This window comes from Oncorhynchus mykiss, chromosome 8, assembly GCF_057628025.1.
Source record: "Oncorhynchus mykiss isolate SJ-2025 chromosome 8, ASM5762802v1, whole genome shotgun sequence".
Taxonomy (NCBI): domain Eukaryota; kingdom Metazoa; phylum Chordata; class Actinopteri; order Salmoniformes; family Salmonidae; genus Oncorhynchus; species Oncorhynchus mykiss.
Genome location: NC_143029.1, coordinates 93,513,325 through 93,540,879, shown reverse-complemented (window position 1 = coordinate 93,540,879; position 27,555 = coordinate 93,513,325). Strand labels below are relative to the sequence as shown.

General features: G+C 39.8%; 1 protein-coding gene across 2 annotated transcripts; it reads left to right on the top strand.

Moving 5' to 3' along the window:
• The first annotated feature begins 623 nt into the window (after nucleotides 1-623).
• On the top strand, nucleotides 624-27,555 carry tmem236 (transmembrane protein 236). Of its 2 annotated transcripts, XM_021614204.3 has the most exons (4): nucleotides 624-1,109; nucleotides 8,326-8,398; nucleotides 11,401-11,530; nucleotides 26,542-27,555. In XM_021614204.3, exons 1-4 carry the CDS (start codon nucleotides 859-861, stop codon nucleotides 27,132-27,134), a joined length of 1,047 nt encoding a protein of 348 aa, XP_021469879.2. In that variant the 5' UTR covers nucleotides 624-858; the 3' UTR covers nucleotides 27,135-27,555. The 2 variants fall into 2 exon arrangements, with proteins under 2 accessions (XP_021469879.2, XP_090039152.1); XM_090183026.1 differs by lacking the exon at nucleotides 8,326-8,398 and having other exon boundaries at nucleotides 655-1,109.

The window sequence follows — 27,555 nt, the reverse complement described above, 5'->3', positions numbered from 1 at the left end:
TGATAGGTCATGTAGGTGACATGGGTAATGGTCTAGGTTGATAGGTCATGTAGTTGACATGGGTAATGGTCTAGGTTGATAGGTCATGTAGGTGACATGGGTAATGGTCTAGGTTGATAGGTCATGTAGTTGACATGGGTAATGGTCTAGGTTGATAGGTCATGTAGGTGACATGGGTAATGGTCTAGGTTGATAGGTCATGTAGTTGACATGGGTAATGGTCTAGGTTGATAGGTCATGTAGTTGACATGGGTAATGGTCTAGGTTGATAGGTCATGTAGTTGACATGGGTAATGGTCTAGGTTGATAGGTCATGTAGTTGACATGGGTAATGGTCTAGGTTGATAGGTCATGTAGTTGACATGGGTAATGGTCTAGGTTGATAGGTCATGTAGTTGACATGGGTAATGGTCTAGGTTGATAGGTCATGTAGGTGACATGGGTAATGGTCTAGGTTTATAGGTAATGTAGCTGACATGGGTAATGTTCTAGGTTGGGATATATAATCTAGTTGACACTGGTAATGTTAAACAATATTTTCCCCCTTAGTACAGTATGGGAGTGCTTTTTGTGACCCCATAAAAAGTTGAGCGTGACTACCTTATTGCCTTAGTAATAAAAGTATACAATTTCCTGAGTCGTATGATGTTGCGTAGTGATGTGTAAGCAGTGTTGGTGAGCAGAGTCCACAGGAGGGTTCACTGGTTTCTGCTCCAGTCAGACAGAACAGGAGTAGTTTCAGTCCAGACAGAGAACAGGAGTAGTTTCAGAACAGACTGAGAATTGAAAGGGTTTCAGACCAGACTGGTGTTAAAGGAAGGGGCTGTATCTAAACCCTGGGGAACAAGGGTTAAAGACATGCCATCAGGGCGGATGATCAAGCTGGTGGTGTACGAGGTGTTACAGGTCGCTTGTCTCAGTGTTCCAATGTTTGTGGTGATGGAGAGGTTTGCTTCCCTGATGCTCCATGTCAGAGGAGATCTGACTGCCTATTGGTTGGTGGTAGCAGCTTCCATAGCCTACGTTACCTCTGTATCTCTGCTGGTCTGGGTTCCACTCCGGTACTTTGTCCTCAAGCAGCGCACGGTCATCACAGACATCACGCAGTGGTGAGTACATTACATTAGACAGTATTTGGAAAGTATTCAGACCTCTTCCCCTTTTCCACATTTTGTTACGGAACAGCCTTATTCTAAAATGTATTAAATACGTTTTTCTCATCAAAATACACACAATACCCCAAAATGACAAAGCGAAAGCAGGTTTTTAGAGATTGTTTTGTAAATGTATTAACGATAAAAAAAACATCTTATTTACATACGTATTCATGCCCTTTGCTATGAGACTTGAAATTGAGCTCAGGTGCATCTTGATCGTCATTGACCCTCAACCAACCTCTCCACTCACTGGACCCTTTTGATCACTCGACTAAGCATGCCTCTCCTTAATGTCAATATGTCTTGTCCATTGCTGTTCTGGTTAGTGTTTATTGGCTTATTTCACTGTAGAGCCTCTAGTCCTGCTCATTATACCTTATCCAACCTATTAGTTCCACCACCCACACATGCAATGACATCTCCTGGTTTCAATGATGTTTCTAGAGACAATCTCTCTCTTCATCACTCAATACCTAGGTTTACCTCCACTGTATTCACATCCTACCTTACCTTTGTCTGTACATTATACCTTGATGCTATTTTATCGCCCACAGAAACCTCCTTTTACTCTCTGTTCTAGACGACCAATTCTTATTGCTTTTAGCCGCACCCTTATTCTACTCCTCCTATGTTCCTCTGGTGATGTAGAGGTGAATCCAGGCCCTGCAGTGCCTAGCTCCACTCCTATTCCCCAGGCGCTCTCTTTTGACGACTTCTGTAACCGTAATAGCCTTGGTTTCATGCATGTTAACATTAGAAGCCTCCTCCCTAAGTTTGTTCTTTTCACTGCTTTAGCACACTCTGCCAACCCGGATGTTCTAGCTGTGTCTGAATCCTGGCTTAGGAAGACCACCAAAAATTCAGACATTTTAATTCCCAACTACAACATTTTCAGACAAGATAGAACTGCCAAAGGGGGCGGTGTTGCAATCTACTGCAAAGATAGCCTGCAGAGTTCTGTCCTACTATCCAGGTCTGTACCCAAACAATTTGAACTTCTACTTTTAAAAATCCACCTCTCTAAAAACAATTCTCTCACCGTTGCCGCCTGCTATAGACCACCCTCTGCCCCCAGCTGTGCTCTGGACACCATATGTGAACTGATTGCCCCCCATCTATCTTCAGAGTTCGTGCTGCTAGGCGACCTAAACTGGAACATGCTTAACACCCCAGCCATCCTACAATCTAAACTTGATGCCCTCAATCTCACACAAATTATCAATGAACCTACCAGGTACCTCCCCAAAGCCTTAAACACGGGCACCCTCATAGATATCATCCTAACCAACTTCCCCTCTAAATACACCTCTGCTGTCTTCAACCAAGATCTCAGCGATCACTGCCTCATTGCCTGCATCCGTAATGGGTCAGCGGTCAAACAACCTCCTCTCATCACTGTAAAACGCTCCCTGAAACACTTCAGCGAGCAGGCCTTTCTAATCGACCTGGCCGGGGTATCCTGGAAGGATATTGACCTCATCCCGTCAGTAGAGGATGCCTGGATATTTTTTAAAAATGCCTTCCTAACCATCTTAAATAAACATGCCCCATTCAAGAAATTTAGAACCAGGAACAGATATAGCCCTTGGTTCTCCCCAGACCTGACTGCCCTTAACCAACACAAAAACATCCTATGGCGTTCTGCATTAGCATCGAACAGCCCCCGTGATATGCAGCTGTTCAGGGAAGCTAGAAACCATTATACACAGGCAGTTAGAAAAGCCAAGGCTAGCTTTTTCAAGCAGAAATTTGCTTCTTGCAACACTAACTCAAAAAAGTTCTGGGACACTGTAAAGTCCATGGAGAATAAGAACACCTCCTCCCAGCTGCCCACTGCACTGAAGATAGGAAACACTGTCACCACTGATAAATCCACCATAATTGAAAATTTCAATAAGCATTTTTCTACTGCTGGCCATGCTTTCCACCTGGCTACTCCTACCCCTGTCAACAGCACTGCACCCCCAACAGCAACTCGCCCAAGCCTTCCCCATTTCTCCTTCTCCCAAATCCATTCAGCTGATGTTCTGAAAGAGCTGCAAAATCTGGACCCCTACAAATCAGCCGGGCTAGACAATCTGGACCCTTTCTTTCTAAAATTATCTGCCAAAATTGTTGCCACCCCTATTACTAGCCTGTTCAACCTCTCTTTCGTGTCGTCTGAGATTCCCAAAGATTGGAAAGCAGCTGCGGTCATCCCCCTCTTCAAAGGGGGGGACACTCTTGACCCAAACTGCTACAGACCTATATCTATCCTACCATGCCTTTCTAAGGTCTTCGAAAGCCAAGTCAACAAACAGATTACCGACCATTTCGAATCTCACCATACCTTCTCTGCTATGCAATCTGGTTTCAGAGCTGGTCATGGGTGCACCTCAGCCACGCTCAAGGTCCTAAACGATATCTTAACCGCCATCGATAAGAAACATTACTGTGCAGCCGTTGATCATTGATCTGGCCAAGGCTTTCGACTCTGTCAATCACCACATCCTCATCGGCAGACACCACAGCCTTGGTTTCTCAAATGATTGCCTCGCCTGGTTCTCCAACTACTTCTCTGATAGAGTTCAGTGTGTCAAATCGGAGGGTCTGTTGTCCGAACCTTTGGCAGTGTCTGGGGGTGCCACAAGGTTCAATTCTTGGACCGACTCTCTTCTCTGTATACATCAATGAGGTCGCTCTTGCTGCTGGTGAGTCTCTGATCCACCTCTACGCAGACGACACCATTCTGTATACTTCCGGCCCTTCTTTGGACACTGTGTTAACAACCCTCCAGGCAAGCTTCAATGCCATACAACTCTCCTTCCGTGGCCTCCAATTGCTCTTAAATACAAGTAAAACTAAATGGATGCTCTTCAACCGATCGCTACCTGCACCTACCCGCCTGTCCAACATCACTACTCTGGACGGCTCTGACTTAGAATACGTGGACAACTACAAATACTTAGGTGTCTGGTTAGACTGTAAACTCTCCTTCCAGACCCATATCAAACATCTCCAATCCAAAGTTAAATCTAGAATTGGCTTCCTATTTCGCAACAAAGCATCCTTCACTCATGCTGCCAAACATACCCTTGTAAAACTGACCATCCTACCAATCCTCGACTTTGGCGATGTAATTTACAAAATAGCCTCCAATACCCTACTCAACAAATTGGATGCAGTCTATCACAGTGCAATCCGTTTTGTCACCAAAGCCCCATATACTACCCACCATTGCGACCTGTACGCTCTCGTTGGCTGGCCCTCGCTTCATACTCGTCGCCAAACCCACTGGCTCCATGTCATCTACAAGACCCTGCTAGGTAAAGTCCCCCCTTATCTCAGCTCGCTGGTCACCATAGCATCTCCCACCTGTAGCACACGCTCCAGCAGGTATATCTCTCTAGTCACTCCCAAAACCAATTATTTCTTTGGCCGCCTCTCTTTCCAGTTCTCTGCTGCCAATGACTGGAACGAACTACAAAAATCTCTGAAACTGGAAACACTTATCTCCCTCACTAGCTTTAAGCACCAACTGTCAGAGCAGCTCACAGATTACTGCACCTGTACATAGCCCACCTATAATTTAGCCCTAACAACTACCTCTTTCCCAACTGTATTTAATAAATTTATTTATTTTGCTCCTTTGCACCCCATTATTTTTATTTCTACTTTGCAAATTCTTCCATTGCAAAACTACCATTCCAGTGTTTTACTTGCTATATTGTATTTAACTTGCCACCATGGCCTTTTTTGCCTTTACCTCCCTTCTCACCTCATTTGCTCACATTGTATATAGACTTGTTTATACTGTATTATTGACTGTATGTTTGTTTTACTCCATGTGTAACTCTGTGTTGTTGTATCTGTCGAACTGCTTTGCTTTATCTTGGCCAGGTCGCAATTGTAAATGAGAACTTGTTCTCAACTTGCCTACCTGGTTAAATAAAGGTAAAATAAAATAAAATAAATAAAAAAATTGAGATGTTTCCACAACTTGGAGTCCACCTGTGGTAATTGCAGTTGATTGGACATGATTTGGAAAGGCACACACCTTTCTATGTAAGGTCCCACAGTTGTCAGAGCAGAAACCAAGCCATGAGGTCGAAGGAATTGTCTGTAGAGCTCCGAGACAGGATTGTGTTGTGGCACAGATTCTGGGGAAGGATACCAAAACATTTCCGCAGCATTGAAGGTACTAAAAAACACAGTGGCCTCCATCCATTCTTAAATGGAGTACGTTTGGAACCACCAAGACTCTTCCTGGAGCTGGCTGCCTAGCCAAACTGAGCAATCGGGGGAGAAGGGCCTTGGTCTGGAATGTGACCAAGAGTCTGATGGTCACTCTGACAGAGCTCCAGAGTTCCCCCGTGGAGATGGGAGAACCTTCCAGAAGGACAACCATCTGTGCAGCACTCCACCAATCAGTCCTTAATGATAGAGTTGCCAGACGGAAGCCGCCACTCAGTAAAAGGCACATGACAGCCCACTTGGAGTTTGTCAAAAGGCACCTAAAGGACTCTGACCTTGAGAAACAAGATTCTCTGGTCTGATGAAACCAAGATTGAACTCCTCGGCCTGAATGCCAAGCGTCACATCTGGAGGAAACCTGACACCATCCCTATGGTGAAGCATTGTGGTGAAAGCATCATGCTGTGGGGATGTCCTTGAGTGGCCCAGCCAGAGCCCGGACTTGAACCCGATCAAACATCTCTGAAGAGACCTGAAAATAGCTGTGCAGCGACACTCCCCATCCAAACTGACGCCCCTAATCAAATAAAATGTTCTGCGTCACATGCGCCAAATTTAACAGGTGTAAGCCTTTCAATGAAATGCTTACTATATACTGTGGGGTACTGGTACAGAGTCAATGCACCGGTTAGTTAAGGTAATATGTACATGTAGGTAGAGTTATTAAAGTGACTATGCTTAGATGATGACAACAGAGAGTAGCAGCGTTGTAAAAGAGGGGTCGAGGGCGTGGGGGGGGCAATGCAAATTGTCTGGGTAGCCAATTGATGAGACGTTCAGGAGTCTTATGGCTTGGAGGTGATGACAGATTTGCACACTCTTGGCATTCTCTCAACCAGCTTCATGAGGAATTATTTTCCAACAGTCTTGATGGAGTTCCCATATGATGTGCACCTGTTGGCTGCTTTTCTTTTACTCTGCGGTCCAACTCATCTCAAACCATCTCAATTGAGTTGAGGTCTGGTGATTGTGGAGGCCAGGTCATCTGATGCAGCACTCCATCACACTTCTTCTAGGTCAAATAGTCCTTACAGAGCCTGGAGGTGTGATGGGTCATTGTCCTGTTGAAAAACAAATTATATTCCCACTAAGCACAAACCAGATGGGATGGTGTATCGCTGAAGAATGCTGTGGTAGTCATGCTGGTTAAGTGTGCCTTGAATTCTAAATAAATCACCGACCGTGTCACCAGCAAAGCACCACCACACCTTCTCCTCCATGCTTCCCTGTGTGAACCACACATGCGGAAATCACCTGTTCACTTGGTTTCTTTGCAGCAATTCAACCATGAAGGCCTGATTCACGCAGTGTCCTCTGAACAGTTGATGTTAATGTGTCTGTTACTTGAACTCTGAAGCATTTTTTGGGGCTTTTTTTACATTACACATTTCAATACATTATACCTTACATTATACATATTACACATTATACATTACATTATATATTACATTATACATTACATTATATATTATACATTACATTATACATTATATATTGCATAATACCTTACAATATACATTACATTCTAAATTATATATTACACATTATACATTACATTATATATTACATTATACATCACATTATATATTATACATTATACATTACATTATGCATTACCTTACATTATACCTTATATATTACATTATATATTACATTATACATTACATTATATATTATACAGTATCCATTACATTATACCTTACATTATATATTATACAGTATCCATTACATTATACCTTACATTATATATTATACAGTATCCATTACATTATACCTTACATTATATATTATGCATTACATTATATATTATACAATTTACATTACAAAATACATTACATTATACATTACATTATACATTACATTATACTTTACATTATACATTACATTATACCTTATATATTACATTATACATTATATATTACATTATACCTTACATTATATATTATACAGTATCCATTACATTATACATTACATTATATATTATATAGTATCCATTACATTATACCTTACATTATATATTATACAGTATCCATTACATTATACCTTACATTATATATTATGCATTACATTATATATTATACAATTTACATTACATTATACATTACAAAATACATTACATTATACATTACATTACATTATACATTACATTATACATTACATTACATTATACATTACATTATACATTACATTATACTTTACATTATACATTACATTATACCTTATATATTACATTATACCTTACATTATATATTATACAGTATCCATTACATTATACCTTACATTATACATTACAAAATACATTACATTATACATTACGTTATACATTATACCTTACATTATACATTACGTTACGTATTATATTAAACATGTCATTATATTATAAATGATTGTATACCTTACATTATACATTGCATACCTTATATTACATATCACATTGTACCTTACATTACATATTACATTATATTATACACTATATTATACATTACCTTATATTACATTACATTATATTGTACACATTACATACCTTACTATACATTAAATTATACATTGCATTATACCTTACTATACATTACATTATACATAACATTACATTATACATTATACATTACATTATACCTTACTATACCTTACATTTTACATTACATTATACCTTACTATATATTAAATTATAAATTACATTATACCTTACATTATATATTATACATTATACATTACATTATACATTACATTATATATTATACATTATACATTACATTATACCTTACATTATATATTATACATTATACATTACATTATACATTACTCATTATATTATACATAACATATATATATATATATATATAGCTCAGTTGGTAGAGGCAATGCCAGGGTTGGGGTATTGGAGGATTTGGATTGTAGCATGGCCTATGTCATTGACTAACATGCTGTTTTTCAGGAGACCAACAACATTGGCCTATGTGATTCTGTGCACGTTACCATGCTTCTCTATTCTGATCGCCGGTTCCAAGGTAAAACATTTTTTTATTTTTTTATATAAATGTCAGGGCATGTGTCACTTGACTTTGGCTCTCTTGTGAGTGGAGTATGTGTGCACAGTGACCAAACACACACACACAGGAACAGGATGTGACGGGGAGTCAGGTACTCACTAACAATCCTAAATACAACAGCTTAACTATCAACCTGATCCACGGTGGAATGAAGTAGGAATTCAAACAAGGTTACGTCATGTCATTACATTCTCACCCTGACCGTCTCACCCTGACCGTCTCACCTCAACCGTCTCACACTAACCTTAACCCTAATAACAAACACAGGACATTCAATGAGATCTTACTGCCAAAATCTTATAACAAAGATTTTAGATTTTTCTATCTCATGAAGACGTTTTCCTGACGGTGTCTCTATGAAGACGTTTTCCTGACGGTGTCTCTCTATAGGTATACTTTACGACTTGTTGCAGATAAAAAAATCTGTGTGTAGTGCACACAAAATATACTTTTTTTGCATAAGTTTTCATGTACCGAAAAACATCTAAAGTTCAATGTGTTTTATTGCATTTTCAACTCTACCATTTGTTTTTGTCACAAAAACTGTTGCATTAAATAGCAAATATGCCTACTCTGGTCATGGTATATGCACTCTGGCCAACAGCTCACAGATACAGAACGGGTAGGCTAGTCTCCATGAGATTATTAAGGATAAAAGGGAGAATATTTTTCTTGTCAAACGGAAATCAAGCATGGATCATCATGTCACCAGAATCAGCCCTTCAATATTTATTGGAAAGGAGCACCAAGCTCATGACCTTTCACCAGCCTGTGAAGTTCATACATGTTTTCATCTGTAGCCTAATAAACTCCATGCTTTTCAGAGTTGTGGTGGGAGGACCACACACCATATCATCGCATTACTCCATATGATGGTTATTAAATCAATATTTGAGCATGAAGGTGTTTCCACTGCCATTTCTTGCATAATTATTTATAAAAATATCCCACCATGTCGAACGAATCAATTATCTGTCAGCATTAAGAAAATTGTACCAAAACTTTCTCTTTCCATCAGACTTTTAAGGTATGACGGTACTTGAATAAAAATTGGATGGAAAATGTAATAACTCTTCCTACAGTTGAAGTCGGAAGTTTACATACACTTACGTTGGAGTCATTAAAACAAATTTTTCAATCACTCCACAAATTTCTTCTCAACAAACTATAGTTTAGGCAAGTCGGTCAGGACATCTATTTTGTGCATGACACAAGTAATTTTTCCAACAATTGTTTACAGACAGATTATTTCACTTATAATTCACTGTATCACAATTCCAGTGGGTCAGAAGTTTACATACACTAAGTTGAGTGTGCCTTTAAACAGCTTGGAAATTCCAGAAAATGATGTCATGGCTTTAGAAGCTTGTGATAGGCTAATTGACATAATTTGAGTCAATTGGAGGTGTACCCGTGGATGTATTTCAAGGCCTACCTTCAAACTCAGTGCCTCTATGCTTGACATCATGGGAAATCTAAATCATTTAGCCAATACCTCAGAAAAAAATTGTAGACCTAAACAAGTCTGGTTCAAATGCCTGAAGGTACCACATGTATATGTACAAACAATAGTATGCAAGTATAAACACCATGGGACCACGCAGCCGTCATACTGCTAAGGAAGGAGACGTGTTCTTTATCCTAGAGATTAACGTACTTTGGTGCGAAAAGTGCAAATCAATTACAGAACAACAGCATTGGACCTTGTGAAGATGATGGAGGAAACGGGTACAAAATGATCTATATCCACAGTGCGAGTCCTATATCAGCATAACCTGAAAGGGCGCTCAGCAAGGAAGAGGACACTGCTCCAAAACTGCCATAAAAAGCCAGACTAAAGTTTGCAATTGCACATGGGTACAAAGATCATACTTGTTGGAGAAATGTCCTCTGGTCTGATGAAACAAAAATATAACTGTTTGGCCATAATGACCATCATTTTGTTTGGAGGAAAAAGGGGGAGGCTTGCAAGTCGAACACCATCCAAACTGTGAAGCTCGGGGAACAAAACATTGATATTTTGGGTCCATGGCCAGGAAACTCCCCAGACCTTAATCCCATTGAGAACTTGTGGTCAAACTTCAAGAGTCGGGTGGACAAACAAAAACCCACAAATTCTGACAAACTCCAAGCATTGATTATGCATGAATGGGCTGCCCATCAGCCAGGATGTGGCCCAGAAGTTAATTGACAGCATGCCAGGGCAGATTGCAGAGGACTTGAAAAAGAGGGGTCAACACTGCAAATCTCGACTCTTTGCATCAACTTCATGTAATTGTCAATAAAAGCCTTTGACACTTATGAAATGCTTGTAATTATACTTCAGTATTCAATAGTAACATCTGACAAAAATATCTAGACACTGAAGCAGCAAACTTTGTGGAAATTAATATTTGTGTCATTCTCAAAACTTTTTATCATGACTGCACATGTACATTTTACCTCAATTACCTCAACACCGGTGCCCCCGCACATTGACTCTTTACCGGTACCCTCTGTATATAGCCCCGCTATTGTTATTTACTGCTGCTCTTTAATTATTTGTTGTTCTTATCTCTTACTTTCTTTTAGGCATTTTCTTAACTGCATTGTTGTTTAAGGGCTTCTAAGTAAGCGTTGAATACCTGTTGTATTTGGCGCATGTGACAAATAAAATTTGATTTGACACATGGTTACAGAAGACATTTTCTCTGATGCAGGTGGACAGATACTCTGCGCTTCCTTAACCCTTGAACTCTAACCCCAAATCCTAACCCCAAGCCCTTACCCTAACCTTAACCCTTAACTGTTTCTCTCTAAGTTGCTCCATGCAGGTGGATAAAGAATCACAGTACAGATAGGACCACTTCTCTGAACTGCCTTAACCCCTGACATCTAACCCTAACCTTAACCCCTGACATCTAACCTTAACCCGTAGCCCTAAACCCTAACTCAATCTCGCTCTACGTTGGTCCATTCAGGTGCAGGTGGATAAGGGACCCCAGTACAGACAGGACCACTTCTCTGAGCTGCCCATCTCTCTTGTGCTCTTCTCTCTCATCTGTGTGGATATCATCGAGAGGATCCGGCCGTGCTGCCTCACTGGGCAAGGTACCATTGTTACTGCCTCACTGGGCATGGTGCTGTTGTTACTGCCTCACTGGGCATGGTGCCATTGTTACTGCCTCACTGGGCATGGTGCCATTGTTACTGCCTCACTGGGCATGGTGCCGTTCTTACTGCCTCACTGGGCATGGTACTGTTGTTACTGCCTCACTGGGCATGGAGCCGTTGTTACTGCCTCACTGGGCATGGAGCCGTTGTTACTGCCTCACTGGGCATGGTACTGTTGTTACTGCCTCACTGGGCATGGTGCCGTTGTTACTGCCTCACTGGGCATGGTACTGTTGTTACTGCCTCACTGGACAAGGTACTGTTGTTACTGCCTCACTGGACAAGGTACTGTTGTTACTGCCTCACTGGGCATGGTGCCGTTGTTACTGCCTCACTGGGCATGGTGCCGTTGTTACTGCCTCACTGGGCATGGTGCCGTTGTTACTGCCTCACTGGGCATGGTGCCGTTGTTACTGCCTCACTGGGCATGGTGCCGTTGTTACTGCCTCACTGGGCATGGTACTGTTGTTACTGCCTCACTGGGCATGGTGCCGTTGTTACTGCATCACTGGGCATGGTGCCGTTGTTACTGCCTCACTGGGCATGGTGCCGTTGTTACTGCCTCACTTACTTCAGATGGTAGTGATAAATCTGCTACTAGTAATGTATATCTGCTACTGATGCTACTAGTGATGTATATCTGCTACTACTGATGTATATCTGCTACTAGTGATGTATATCTGCTACTAGTGATGTATATCTGCTACTAGTGATGTATATCTGCTACTAGTGATGTAAATCTGCTACTAGTGATGTATATCTGCTACTAGTGATGTAAATCTGCTACTAGTGATGTATATCTGCTACTGATGCTACTAGTGATGTATATCTGCTACTAGTGATGTAAATCTGCTACTAGTGATGTATATCTGCTACTAGTGATGTAAATCTGCTACTAGTGATGTATATCTGCTACTGATGCTACTAGTGATGTATATCTGCTACTAGTGATGTATATCTGCTACTAGTGATGTATATCTGCTACTAGTGATGTATATCTGCTACTAGTGATGTATATCTGCTACTAGTGATGTATATCTGCTACTAGTGATGTAAATCTGCTACTATTAATTTATATCTGCTACTGATGCTACTAGTAATGTATATCTGCTACTAGTGATGTATATCTGCTACTAGTAATGTATATCTGCTACTAGTGATGTATATCTGCTACTAGTAATGTATATCTGCTACTAGTGATGTATATCTGCTACTAGTAATGTATATCTGCTACTAGTAATGTATATCTGCTACTAGTGATGTATATCTGCTACTAGTGATGTATATCTGCTACTAGTGATGTATATCTGCTACTAGTAATGTATATCTGCTACTAGTGATGTATATCTGCTACTAGTAATGTATATCTGCTACTGATACTACTAGTAATGTATATCTGCTACTAGTGATGTATATCTGCTACTGATGCTACTAGTAATGTATATCTGCTACTAGTGATGTATATCTGCTACTAGTAATGTATATCTGCTACTAGTGATGTATATCTGCTACTAGTAATGTATATCTGCTACTAGTGATGTATATCTGCTACTAGTAATGTATATCTGCTACTAGTAATGTATATCTGCTACTAGTGATGTATATCTGCTGCTAGTGATGTATATCTGCTACTAGTAATGTATATCTGCTACTAGTGATGTATATCTGCTACTAGTGATGTATATCTGCTACTAGTAATGTATATCTGCTACTAGTGATGTATATCTGCTACTGATACTACTAGTAATGTATATCTGCTACTAGTGATGTATATCTGCTACTGATACTACTAGTGATGTATATCTGCTACTAGTGATGTATATCTGCTACTAGTGATGTATATCTGCTACTAGTAATGTATATCTGCTACTGATGCTACTTGTGATGTATATCTGCTACTAGTAATGTATATCTGCTACTGATGCTACTAGTGATGTATATCTGCTACTAGTGATGTATATGTGCTACTAGTGATGTATATCTGCTACTAGTAATGTATATCTGCTACTGATGCTACTAGTGATGTATATCTGCTACTAGTAATGTATATCTGCTACTGATGCTACTAGTGATGTATATCTGCTACTAGTGATGTATATATGCTACTAGTGATGTATATCTGCTACTAGTGATGTATATCTGCTACTAGTAATGTATATCTGCTACTAGTGATGTATATCTGCTACTAGTGATGTATATCTGCTACTAGTAATGTATATCTGCTACTGATACTACTAGTAATGTATATCTGCTACTAGTGATGTATATCTGCTACTGATACTACTAGTGATGTATATCTGCTACTAGTGATGTATATCTGCTACTAGTGATGTATATCTGCTACTAGTAATGTATATCTGCTACTGATGCTACTTGTGATGTATATCTGCTACTAGTAATGTATATCTGCTACTGATGCTACTAGTGATGTATATCTGCTACTAGTGATGTATATGTGCTACTAGTGATGTATATCTGCTACTAGTAATGTATATCTGCTACTGATGCTACTAGTGATGTATATCTGCTACTAGTAATGTATATCTGCTACTGATGCTACTAGTGATGTATATCTGCTACTAGTGATGTATATATGCTACTAGTGATGTATATCTGCTACTAGTGATGTATATCTGCTACTAGTAATGTATATCTGCTACTAGTGATGTATATCTGCTACTAGTGATGTATATCTGCTACTAGTAATGTATATCTGCTACTGATACTACTAGTAATGTATATCTGCTACTAGTGATGTATATCTGCTACTGATACTACTAGTGATGTATATCTGCTACTAGTGATGTATATCTGCTACTAGTGATGTATATCTGCTACTAGTAATGTATATCTGCTACTAGTAATGTATATCTGCTACTGATGCTACTAGTGATGTATATCTGCTACTAGTGATGTAAATCTGCTACTAGTGATGTATATCTGCTACTAGTGATGTAAATCTGCTACTAGTGATGTATATCTGCTACTGATGCTACTAGTGATGTATATCTGCTACTAGTGATGTAAATCTGCTACTAGTGATGTATATCTGCTACTAGTGATGTAAATCTGCTACTAGTGATGTATATCTGCTACTGATGCTACTAGTGATGTATATCTGCTACTAGTGATGTATATCTGCTACTAGTGATGTATATCTGCTACTAGTAATGTATATCTGCTACTAGTGATGTATATCTGCTACTAGTGATGTATATCTGCTACTAGTGATGTAAATCTGCTACTATTAATTTATATCTGCTACTGATGCTACTAGTAATGTATATCTGCTACTAGTGATGTATATCTGCTACTAGTAATGTATATCTGCTACTAGTGATGTATATCTGCTACTAGTAATGTATATCTGCTACTAGTGATGTATATCTGCTACTAGTAATGTATATCTGCTACTAGTAATGTATATCTGCTACTAGTGATGTATATCTGCTACTAGTGATGTATATCTGCTACTAGTGATGTATATCTGCTACTAGTAATGTATATCTGCTACTAGTGATGTATATCTGCTACTAGTAATGTATATCTGCTACTGATACTACTAGTAATGTATATCTGCTACTAGTGATGTATATCTGCTACTGATGCTACTAGTAATGTATATCTGCTACTAGTGATGTATATCTGCTACTAGTAATGTATATCTGCTACTAGTGATGTATATCTGCTACTAGTAATGTATATCTGCTACTAGTGATGTATATCTGCTACTAGTAATGTATATCTGCTACTAGTGATGTATATCTGCTACTAGTGATGTATATCTGCTACTAGTAATGTATATCTGCTACTAGTGATGTATATCTGCTACTAGTGATGTATATCTGCTACTAGTAATGTATATCTGCTACTAGTGATGTATATCTGCTACTAGTGATGTATATCTGCTACTAGTAATGTATATCTGCTACTAGTGATGTATATCTGCTACTGATACTACTAGTAATGTATATCTGCTACTAGTGATGTATATCTGCTACTGATACTACTAGTGATGTATATCTGCTACTAGTGATGTATATCTGCTACTAGTGATGTATATCTGCTACTAGTAATGTATATCTGCTACTGATGCTACTTGTGATGTATATCTGCTACTAGTAATGTATATCTGCTACTGATGCTACTAGTGATGTATATCTGCTACTAGTGATGTATATGTGCTACTAGTGATGTATATCTGCTACTAGTAATGTATATCTGCTACTGATGCTACTAGTGATGTATATCTGCTACTAGTAATGTATATCTGCTACTGATGCTACTAGTGATGTATATCTGCTACTAGTGATGTATATATGCTACTAGTGATGTATATCTGCTACTAGTGATGTATATCTGCTACTAGTAATGTATATCTGCTACTAGTGATGTATATCTGCTACTAGTGATGTATATCTGCTACTAGTAATGTATATCTGCTACTGATACTACTAGTAATGTATATCTGCTACTAGTGATGTATATCTGCTACTGATACTACTAGTGATGTATATCTGCTACTAGTGATGTATATCTGCTACTAGTGATGTATATCTGCTACTAGTAATGTATATCTGCTACTGATGCTACTTGTGATGTATATCTGCTACTAGTAATGTATATCTGCTACTGATGCTACTAGTGATGTATATCTGCTACTAGTGATGTATATGTGCTACTAGTGATGTATATCTGCTACTAGTAATGTATATCTGCTACTGATGCTACTAGTGATGTATATCTGCTACTAGTAATATATATCTGCTACTGATGCTACTAGTGATGTATATCTGCTACTAGTGATGTATATCTGCTACTAGTGATGTATATATGCTACTAGTGATGTATATCTGCTACTAGTGATGTATATCTGCTACTAGTAATGTATATCTGCTACTAGTAATGTATATCTGCTACTAGTGATGTATATCTGCTACTAGTAATGTATATCTGCTACTGATACTACTAGTAATGTATATCTGCTACTAGTGATGTATATCTGCTACTGATACTACTAGTGATGTATATCTGCTACTAGTGATGTATATCTGCTACTAGTGATGTATATCTGCTACTAGTAATGTATATCTGCTACTAGTAATGTATATCTGCTACTGATGCTACTAGTGATGTATATCTGCTACTAGTGATGTATATCTGCTACTAGTGATGTATATCTGCTACTAGTGATGTATATCTGCTACTAGTGATGTATATCTGCTACTAGTGATGTATATCTGCTACTAGTGATGTATATCTGCTACTAGTAATGTATATCTGCTACTAGTAATGTATATCTGCTACTAGTGATGTATATCTGCTACTAGTAATGTATATCTGCTACTGATACTACTAGTAATGTATATCTGCTACTAGTGATGTATATCTGCTACTGATACTACTAGTGATGTATATCTGCTACTAGTGATGTATATCTGCTACTAGTGATGTATATCTGCTACTAGTAATGTATATCTGCTACTAGTGATGTAAATCTGCTACTATTAATTTATATCTGCTACTGATGCTACTAGTGATGTATATCTGCTACTAGTAATGTATATCTGCTACTGATGCTACTAGTAATGTATATCTGCTACTAGTGATGTATATCTGCTACTAGTGATGTATATCTGCTACTAGTGATGTATATCTGCTACTAGTAATGTATATCTGCTACTAGTAATGTATATCTGCTACTAGTGATGTAAATCTGCTACTATTAATTTATATCTGCTACTGATGCTACTAGTGATGTATCTCTGCTACTAGTAATGTATATCTGCTACTGATGCTACTAGTAATGTATATCTGCTACTAGTGATGTATATCTGCTACTAGTGATGTATATCTGCTACTAGTAATGTATATCTGCTACTGATGCTACTTGTGATGTATATCTGCTACTAGTAATGTATATCTGCTACTGATGCTACTAGTGATGTATATCTGCTACTAGTGATGTATATGTGCTACTAGTCATGTATATCTGCTACTAGTAATGTATATCTGCTACTGATGCTACTAGTGATGTATATCTGCTACTAGTAATGTATATCTGCTACTGATGCTACTAGTGATGTATATCTGCTACTAGTGATGTATATCTGCTACTAGTGATGTATATCTGCTACTAGTGATGTATATATGCTACTAGTGATGTATATCTGCTACTAGTGATGTATATCTGCTACTGATGCTACTAGTAATGTATATCTGCTACTGATGCTACTAGTGATGTATATCTGCTACTAGTGATGTATATCTGCTACTAGTAATGTATATCTGCTACTAGTAATGTATATCTGCTACTGATGCTACTAGTGATGTATATCTGCTACTAGTGATGTATATCTGCTACTAGTGATGTATATCTGCTACTAGTGATGTATATCTGCTACTATTGATGTGTATCTGCTACTAGTGATGTATATCTGCTACTAGTGATGTATATCTGCTACTGATGCTACTAGTGATGTATATCTGCTACTAGTGATGTATATCTGCTACTAGTAATGTATGTCTGCTACTGATGCTACTAGTGATGTATATCTGCTACTAGTAATGTATATCTGCTACTGATGCTACTAGTAATGTATATCTGCTACTAGTGATGTATATCTGCTACTAGTGATGTATATCTGCTACTAGTGATGTATATCTGCTACTAGTGATGTATATCTGCTACTAGTGATGTATATCTGCTACTAGTCATGTATATCTGCTACTAGTGATGTATATCTGCTACTGATGCTACTAGTGATGTATATCTGCTACTGATGCTACTAGTGATGTATATCTGCTACTAGTGATGTATATCTGCTACTAGTGATGTATATCTGCTACTAGTGATGTATATCTGCTACTAGTGATGTATATCTGCTACTAGTAATGTATATCTGCTACTGATGCTACTAGTGATGTATATCTGCTACTAGTGATGTATATCTGCTACTAGTGATGTATATCTGCTACTAGTGATGTATATCTGCTACTAGTGATGTATATCTGCTACTAGTGATGTATATCTGCTACTAGTAATGTATATCTGCTACTGATGCTACTAGTGATGTATATCTGCTACTAGTAATGTATATCTGCTACTAGTGATGTATATCTGCTACTAGTAATGTATATCTGCTACTGATGCTACTAGTGATGTATATCTGCTACTAGTAATGTATATCTGCTACTGATGCTACTAGTGATGTATATCTGCTACTAGTGATGTATATCTGCTACTAGTGATGTATATCTGCTACTAGTGATGTATATCTGCTACTAGTGATGTATATCTGCTACTAGTGATGTATATCTGCTACTAGTGATGTATATCTGCTACTAGTGATGTATATCTGCTACTAGTGATGTATATCTGCTACTGATGCTACTAGTGATGTATATCTGCTACTAGTGATGTATATCTGCTACTAGTAATGTATATCTGCTACTGATGCTACTAGTGATGTATATCTGCTACTAGTAATGTATATCTGCTACTGATGCTACTAGTGATGTATATCTGCTACTAGTGATGTATATCTGCTACTAGTAATGTATATCTGCTACTGATGCTACTAGTAATGTATATCTGCTACTGATGCTACTAGTGATGTATATCTGCTACTAGTGATGTATATCTGCTACTAGTGATGTATATCTGCTACTAGTAATGTATATCTGCTACTGATGCTACTAGTAATGTATATCTGCTACTAGTAATGTATATCTGCTACTAGTAATGTATATCTGCTACTAGTGATGTATATCTGCTATTAGTAATGTATATCTGCTACTAGTAATGTATATCTGCTACTTGTAATGTATATCTGCTACTAGTAATGTATATCTGCTACTAGTAATGTATATCTGCTACTAGTAATGTATATCTGCTACTAGTAATGTATATCTGCTACTAGTAATGTATATCTGCTACTAGTAATGTATATCTGCTACTAGTAATGTATATCTGCTACTAGTAATGTATATCTGCTACTAGTAATGTATATCTGCTACTAGTGATGTATATCTGCTACTAGTGATGTATATCTGCTACTAGTGATGTATATCTGCTACTAGTGATGTATATCTGCTACTAGTGATGTATATCTGCTACTAGTGATGTATATCTGCTACTAGTGATGTATATCTGCTACTAGTGATGTATATCTGCTACTAGTGATGTATATCTGCTACTAGTGATGTATATCTGCTACTAGTGATGTATATCTGCTACTAGTGATGTATATCTGCTACTAGTGATGTATATCTGCTACTAGTGATGTATATCTGCTACTAGTGATGTATATCTGCTACTAGTGATGTATATCTGCTACTAGTGATGTATATCTGCTACTAGTGATGTATATCTGCTACTAGTGATGTATATCTGCTACTAGTGACGTATATCTGCTACTAGTGACGTATATCTGCTACTAGTGACGTATATCTGCTACTGATACTACTAGTGATGTAATCTTCTACTAGTGATGTACACTACTGTTCAAAAGTTTGGGGTCACTTAGAAATTTCCTTGAAATGTCCTGTTCTTGTTCTGAGAAATGAATTTAAAGAAGAAATTGCCAAGAAACTGCCTTTACAAATGTTAAAATATTTTAAATGCCCAGTGCAGTCAAAAAACATAAAAATAACATCAAATTGATCAGAAATACAGTGTAGACATTGTTAATGTTGTAAATTACTATTGTAGCTGGAAACGGCTGATTTTGAATGGAATATCTATATAGGCGTACAGAGGCCCAATATCAGCAACCATCACTCCTGTTTTCCAATGGCACGTGTTAGCTAATCGAAGTTGATCATTTTAAAAGGCTAATTGATCATTAGAAAACCCTTATGCAATTATTTTAGCACAGCTGAAAACTGTTCTGATTAAAGAAGCAACAAAGCTGGCCTTTAGACTAGTTGAGTATCTGGAGCATCAAATCAAAATCAAATCAAATCAAATTTTATTTGTCACATACACATGGTTAGCAGATGTTAATGCGAGTGTAGCGAAATGCTTGTGCTTCTAGTTCCGACAATGCAGTAATAACCAACAAGTAATCTAACTAACAATTCCAAAACAACTGTCTTGTACACAGTGTAAGGGGATAAAGAATATGTACATAAGGATATATGAATGAGTGGTGGTACAGAGCAGCATAGGCAAGATACAGTAGATGGTATCGAGTACAGTATATACATATGAGATGAGTATGTAAACAAAGTGGCATAGTTAAAGTGGCTAGTGATACATGTATTACATAAGGATACAGTCGATGATATAGAGTACAGTATATACGTATGCATATGAGATGAATAATGTAGGGTAAGTAACATTATATAAGGTAGCATTGTTTAAAGTGGCTAGTGATATATTTACATTTCCCATCAATTCCCATTATTAAAGTGGCTGGAGTTGAGTCAGTGTGTTGGCAGCAGCCACTCAATGTTAGTGGTGGCTGTTTAACAGTCTGATGGCCTTGAGATAGAAGCTGTTTTTCAGTCTCTCGGTCCCAGCTTTGATGCACCTGTACTGACCTCGCCTTCTGGATGATAGCGGGGTGAACAGGCAGTGGCTCGGGTGGTTAATGTCCTTGATGATCTTTATGGCCTTCCTGTGACATCGGGTGGTGTAGGTGTCCTGGAGGGCAGGTAGTTTGCCCCCGGTGATGCGTTGTGCAGACCTCACTACCCTCTGGAGAGCCTTACGGTTGAGGGCGGAGCAGTTGCCGTACCAGGCGGTGATACAGCCCGCCAGGATGCTCTCGATTGTGCATCTGTAGAAGTTTGTGAGTGCTTTTGGTGACAAACCGAATTTCTTCAGCCTCCTGAGGTTGAAGTGGCGCTGCTGCGCCTTCTTCACAATGCTGTCTGTGTGAGTGGACCAATTCAGTTTGTCTGTGATGTGTATGCCGAGGAACTTAAAACTTGCTACCCTCTCCACTACTGTTCCATCGATGTGGATAGGGGGGTGTTCCCTCTGCTGTTTCCTGAAGTCCACAATCATCTCCTTAGTTTTGTTGACGTTGAGTGTGAGGTTATTTTCCTGACACCACACTCCGAGGGCCCTCACCTCCTCCCTTGGCCGTCTCGTCGTTGTTGGTAATCAAGCCTACCACTGTTGTGTCGTCCGCAAACTTGATGATTGAGTTGGAGGCGTGCGTGGCCACGCAGTCGTGGGTGAACAGGGAGTACAGGAGAGGGCTCAGAACGCACCCTTGTGGGGCCCCAGTGTTGAGGATCAGCGGGGAGGAGATGTTGTTGCCTACCCTCACCACCTGGGGGCTGCCCGTCAGGAAGTCCATTACCCAGTTGCACAGGGCGGGGTCGAGACCCTCTTCTTACCAGAAATATGTTTGTTTCTGTCTGCGCGATGCGTGGAGAAACCCGTTGGCTGCACCGCCTCGGATAGCGTCTTTCCAGTGAGCCACGTTTCCGTGAAGCAAAGAACGTTACAGTCTCTGATGTCCCTCTGGAATGCTACCCATGCTCGGATTTCATCAACCTTGTTGTCAAGAGACTGGACATTGGCAAGAAGAATGCTAGGGAGTGGTGCACGGTGTGCCCGTCTCCGGAGTCTGACCAGAAGACCGCCTTGTTTCCCTCTTTTTCGGAGTTGTTTTTTTGGGTCGCTGCATGGAATCCACTCCGTTGTCCTGTTTGTAAGGCACAACACAGGATCCGCGTCGCGAAAAACATATTCTTGGTCGTACTGATGGTGAGTTGACGCTGATCTTATATTCAGTAGTTCTTCTCAACTGTATGTAATGAAACCTAAGATGACCTGGGGTACTAATGTAAGAAATAACACGTAAAAAAACAAAAAACTGCATAGTTTCCTAGGAACGCGAAGCGAGGCGGCCATCTCTGTCGGCGCCGGAAGCATTCAGCGCCATCAGCATTTGTGGGTTCGATTACAGGCTCAAAATGTCTAGAAACAAAGCACTTTCTTCGGAAACTCGTGAGTCTATTCTTGTTCTGAGAAATGAAGGCTATTCCATGCAAGAAATTGCTAAGAAACTGAAGATCTCGTACAACGCTGTGTACTACTCCCTTCACAGAACAGAGCAAACTGGCTCTAACCAGAATAGAAAGAGTGGGAGGCCCCAGTGCCCAACTGAGCACGAGGAGAAGTACATTAGTGTCTAGTTTGAGAAACAGACGCCTCACAAGTCCTCAACTGGCAGCTTCATTAAATAGTACCCGCAAAACACCAGTCTCGACGTCAACAGTGAAGAGGCGACTCCGGAGTACTGGCCTTCTAAGCAGAGTTCCTCTGTCCAGTGTCTGTGTTCTTTTGCCCATCTTAATCTTTTATTTTTATTGGCCAGTCTGAGATATGGCTTTTTCTTGCAACTCTGCCTAGAAGGCCAGCATCCCGGAGTCACCTCTTCACTGTTGACGATGACACTGGTGCTTTGCGGGTACTATTTAATGAAGATGTCAGTTGAGGACTTGAGGTGTAGACTGACTAGTTTCAGAAGAAAGTGCTTTGTTTCTGGACAATTTGAGCCTGTAGTCAAAACCACAAATGCTGATGCTCCAGATACTCAACAGAATGCCATTTTTTTTATTGCTTCTTTAATCAGGACAACAGTTTTCAGCTGTGCTAACATAAACGCAAAAGGCTTTTCTAATGATCAATTTGCCTTTTAAAATGATCGACTTGTATTAGCTAACAAAATTTGCCATTGGAACATGGGAGTGATCAAATCAAATCAATGTATTTATATAGCTCTTTGTACATCAGCTGATATCTCAAAGTGCTGTACAGAAACCCAGCCTAAAACCCCAAACAGCAAGCAATGCAGGTACAGAAGCACGGTGGCTAGGAAAAACTCCCTAGAAAGGCCAAAACCTAGGAAGAAACCTTGAGAGGAACCAGGCTATGTGGGGTGGCCAGTCCTCTTCTGGCTGTGCCGGGTGAAGATTATAACAGAACATGGCCAAGATGTTCAAATGTTCATAAATGACCAGCATGGTCAAATAATAATAATCACAGGCAGAACAGTTGAAACTGGAGCAGCAGCACGGCCAGGTGGACTGGCGACAGCAATGAGTCATCATGCCAGGTAGTCCTGAGACATGGTCCTAGGGCTCAGGTCCTCCTCCGAGAGAGAGAAAGCGAGAGAGAGAATTAGAGAGAGCATACTTAACTTCACATAGGACAGGAGAAGTACTCCAGATATAACAAACTGACCCTAGCTCCCCAACACATAAACTACTGCAGCATAAATACTGGAGGCTGAGACAGGAGGGGTCAGGAGACACTGTGGACCCATCCGATGACACCCCCGGACAGGGCCAAACAGGAAGGATATAACCCCACCCACTTTGCCAAAGCACAGCCCCCACACCACTAATAGGGATATCTTCAACCACCAACTTACCATCCTGAGACAAGGCCGAGTATAGCCCACAAAGATCTCCGCCACAGCACAACCCAAGGAGGGGGGGCCAACCCAGACAGGAAGATCACATCAGTGACTCAACCCACTGAGTGATGGTTGCTGATAATGGGCCTCTGTAGATATTCCATTCAAAATCAGCCGTTACCAGCTACAATAGTCATTTACAACATTAACATTAACACATACACTGAATTTCTGATCAATTTGATATTTTCAATGGACAAAAAATGTGCAAAAACAAGGACATTTCTAAGTGACCCCAAACTTTTGAAAGGTAGTGTATATTTCCAAATTGAGGTTGGAATGGTAGTATGAAATTGATTATTCCCCTTTACTGTTAGAGCTGTTTGAAAAGACCGCCTGTTTTTGTGGGATGGAGTTTTTGCCTGCCTGGTGACATCACTGGGCGTTACATTTTATTTTATATTTTTTATTTTACCTTTATTTAACTAGGCAAGTCAGTTAAGAACAATTGATTATATTTAAGCATCAGCTGTCAGAGCAGCTCACAGATAGGAACAGTGGGTTAACTGCCTGTTCAGGGGCAGAACGACAGATTTTATTTTATATTTTTGTACCTTGTCAGCTCGGAGATTTGAACTTGCAACCTTTCGGTTATTAGTCCAACACACTAGGCTACCCTACACTAGGCTACCCTGCCGCCCCAATTAATTAATAGACCAATAACAAAGATGGTTCCAAACCTCTGCCAATGACAGCTAGTTTTCAGTTTTCCTCTCCCCACTCATACCACTCCCAGACAGTCCTAGCAAAATTCAAGCTTGAGAAATTGCTCATTGCTAAGAACTATTTTTAACCATTTTGATTGTTTTCAATCACAGTAAGATACTTAATTCTTACCCAGATATTGTTTATTTCACCTTTATTTAACCAGGTAGGCCAGTTGAGAACAAGTTCTCCCTTTACAACTGCAACCTGGCCAAGAAAAAGCAAAGCAGTGTGACACAAACAACAACACAGAGTTACACATGGAATAAGCAAACGTACAGTCAATAACACAACAGAAAAAAATCTATATACAGTGTGTGCAAATGCAATAAGGCAATAAGTAGGCCATAGTGGCAAAGTAATTAGAATTTAGAAATTAAACACTGGAGTGATAGATGTGCAGAATATGAATGTGCAAGTAGAGATACTGGGGTGAAAAGGAGCAAAAATAAATAAATAATAACAATATGGGGATGAGGTCGTTGGATGGGCTATTTACAGATGGGCCATGTACATGGGCTATGTACAGGTGCAATGATCTGTGAGCTGCTCTGATAGCTGATGCTTAAAGTTAGTGAGGGAAATATGTCTCCATCTTCAGTGATTTTTGCTATTCGTTCCTGTCATTGGCAGCAGATACCTGGAAGGAAAGGCGGCCAAAGGAGGAATAGGCTTTGGGGGTGACCAGTCAAATATACCTGCTGAAGTGTGTGCTACGGGTGATTGCTGCTATGGTGACCAGTGAGCTGAGATAAGGTGGGGCTTTACCTAGCAAAGACTTATAGATGACCTGGAGCCAGTGGGTTCGGCGACGAATACAAAGCGAGGGCCAGCCAACGAGAGCATACAGGTCACAGTGGTGGGTAATATATGGGGCTTTGGTGACAAAACGGATGGCATTGTAGTAGACTGGATACAATTTACTGAGTAGAGTGTTGGAGGCTATTTTGTAAATGACATCGCTGAAGTCAAGGATTGGTAGGATAGTCAGTTTTACGAGGGTATGTTTAGCAGCATGCGTGAAGGATGCTTTGTTGCGAATTAGGAAACCGGTTCTAGATTTAATTTTGGATTGGAGATGCTTACTGTGAGTCTGGAAGGAGAGTTTACTGTCTAACCAGACATCTAGGTATTTGTAGTTGTCCACATATTCTAAGTCAGAACCGTCCAGAGTAGTGATGCTGGACTGGCGGGCAGGTGCGGGCAGCGATCGGTTGAAGAGCATGCATTTAGTTTTATGAGCAGTTGTAGGAGTGTTGTATGGCATTGAAGCTTGTCTGGAGGTTAGCTAACACAGTGTCCAAAGAAGGGCCAGAATTATACAGAATCAAATATTATTTGAGATAAAAAGACAGCTGCATTGGACCTTTTTAGAAATGACTAAATCCAAATGGAAACTGTAGTAATGATGATGGACCTACATTCATATTGTTTTTTGACGGTCCAGCTCGCTGAAAAAGCTAAACAGTCAGAGAGCATCAACAATTCCCAAAACAATTCATTGAGATTATTTTATCCATGTTTTGTCAGCGAGGAAATAGAACACATTTTCAATGTGGCCCTCCGGACCTCGTTGAAGACCAAATGCGGTCAAATGAGTTTGACATCCCTGATGTAGACAATATTGCCATGGTCTGTAACCGGTAAAAAATTCGACTGAATGATCTGTTTTCTGCTATTTGATGAAAGGCTTGACCAATTTCTATAAAATAAGTCAATTTTTATTATTCTAAGCAGGGACATGATCAATGTGGGCACCACTGATACTACTATATAATGATGTCCTGTTGTCTCCTCCAGCAGACCGTATGGAAATGGATCTGGACATGCCGGGTCCTGTTCTGACCCACCTGGAGCAGGTGAACAGCGTGTCGGGCCAACTGTACTATGAGAGGGGGCAGAACGGGGTGTTGGGGAACGGTTCTGGTACAGGGAGGTGGAGAGACCAGGAAGCAGTCGGCTCACGACCAACCAGCGCGGCCTACCTATACTCGTCACACTCCCACTCTGGCCCGCTCCGTGTCCTGTGGTCCCAGGATATGAGGTCAGAGGTGATTGTTCACAGCTTCCTGTTCTGGATGGATGTGGTGGAGCTGGTGCGCGTGGCGGGGATTCCAGATGTGTTTTACTCTGGCTGGGTGTTTGCTGTCTACATCCTGGCATTTCTGTCCTGTCTCCGTCTGGCAGTGACGCCTCACAGCGCTCTACTGCCATCAGCTGGCTTTTTCCTGCAGGACCTGCCTTTCCTGCTGCTGCGCCTCGCTCTGATCTCTGTCCACGGCTACATCACACCCCTGCTTTACCCAATGAAGAACCTGTTGGTCTGCCTTACATTCACCTACTTCAACTTCCTGACCAAGCTCCGCCTCTTCCGCAGAGATAGCATGTTCTAGTCTTGCCCACCAGACACTCTCTCTCTGTCGAGACGTCTGGTTTCACAGCGCCTCAGAACTGGACTTGACGGGGAGTCTATGGCAGGACCAGTGAAAACAGAAGTGGTGTAAAGTACATTTTATCTGTACTTTTATTTACTATTTATGTTTTTGACAACTTTTACTCCACTACATTCCTAAAGAAAATAATGTACTTTTTACTCCTTACATTTTGCCTGACACCCAAAAGTACACATCACATTTTGAATGCTTAGCTGCACAGGATAATTGTCTAATTCACACACTTATCAAGATAACATCCCTGGTCATTCCTACTGCCTCTGATCTGGCAGACTCACTAAACACAAATGCTTAGTTTGCAAATTAAATCTGAGTGTTGAACTGTGCACCTGGCTATCTGTAAATTTAAAACACAAGAAAA

Coding starts and splice junctions, on each gene's coding strand:
- tmem236 (XM_021614204.3), top strand. CDS start 859: ATGCCATCAGGGCGGATGATCAAGCTGGTGGTGTACGAGGTGTTACAG. Junction 1,110..8,325: donor ATCACAGACATCACGCAGTG/GTGAGTACATTA, acceptor GCTGTTTTTCAG/GAGACCAACAACATTGGCCT. Junction 8,399..11,400: donor TTCTGATCGCCGGTTCCAAG/GTAAAACATTTT, acceptor TGGTCCATTCAG/GTGCAGGTGGATAAGGGACC.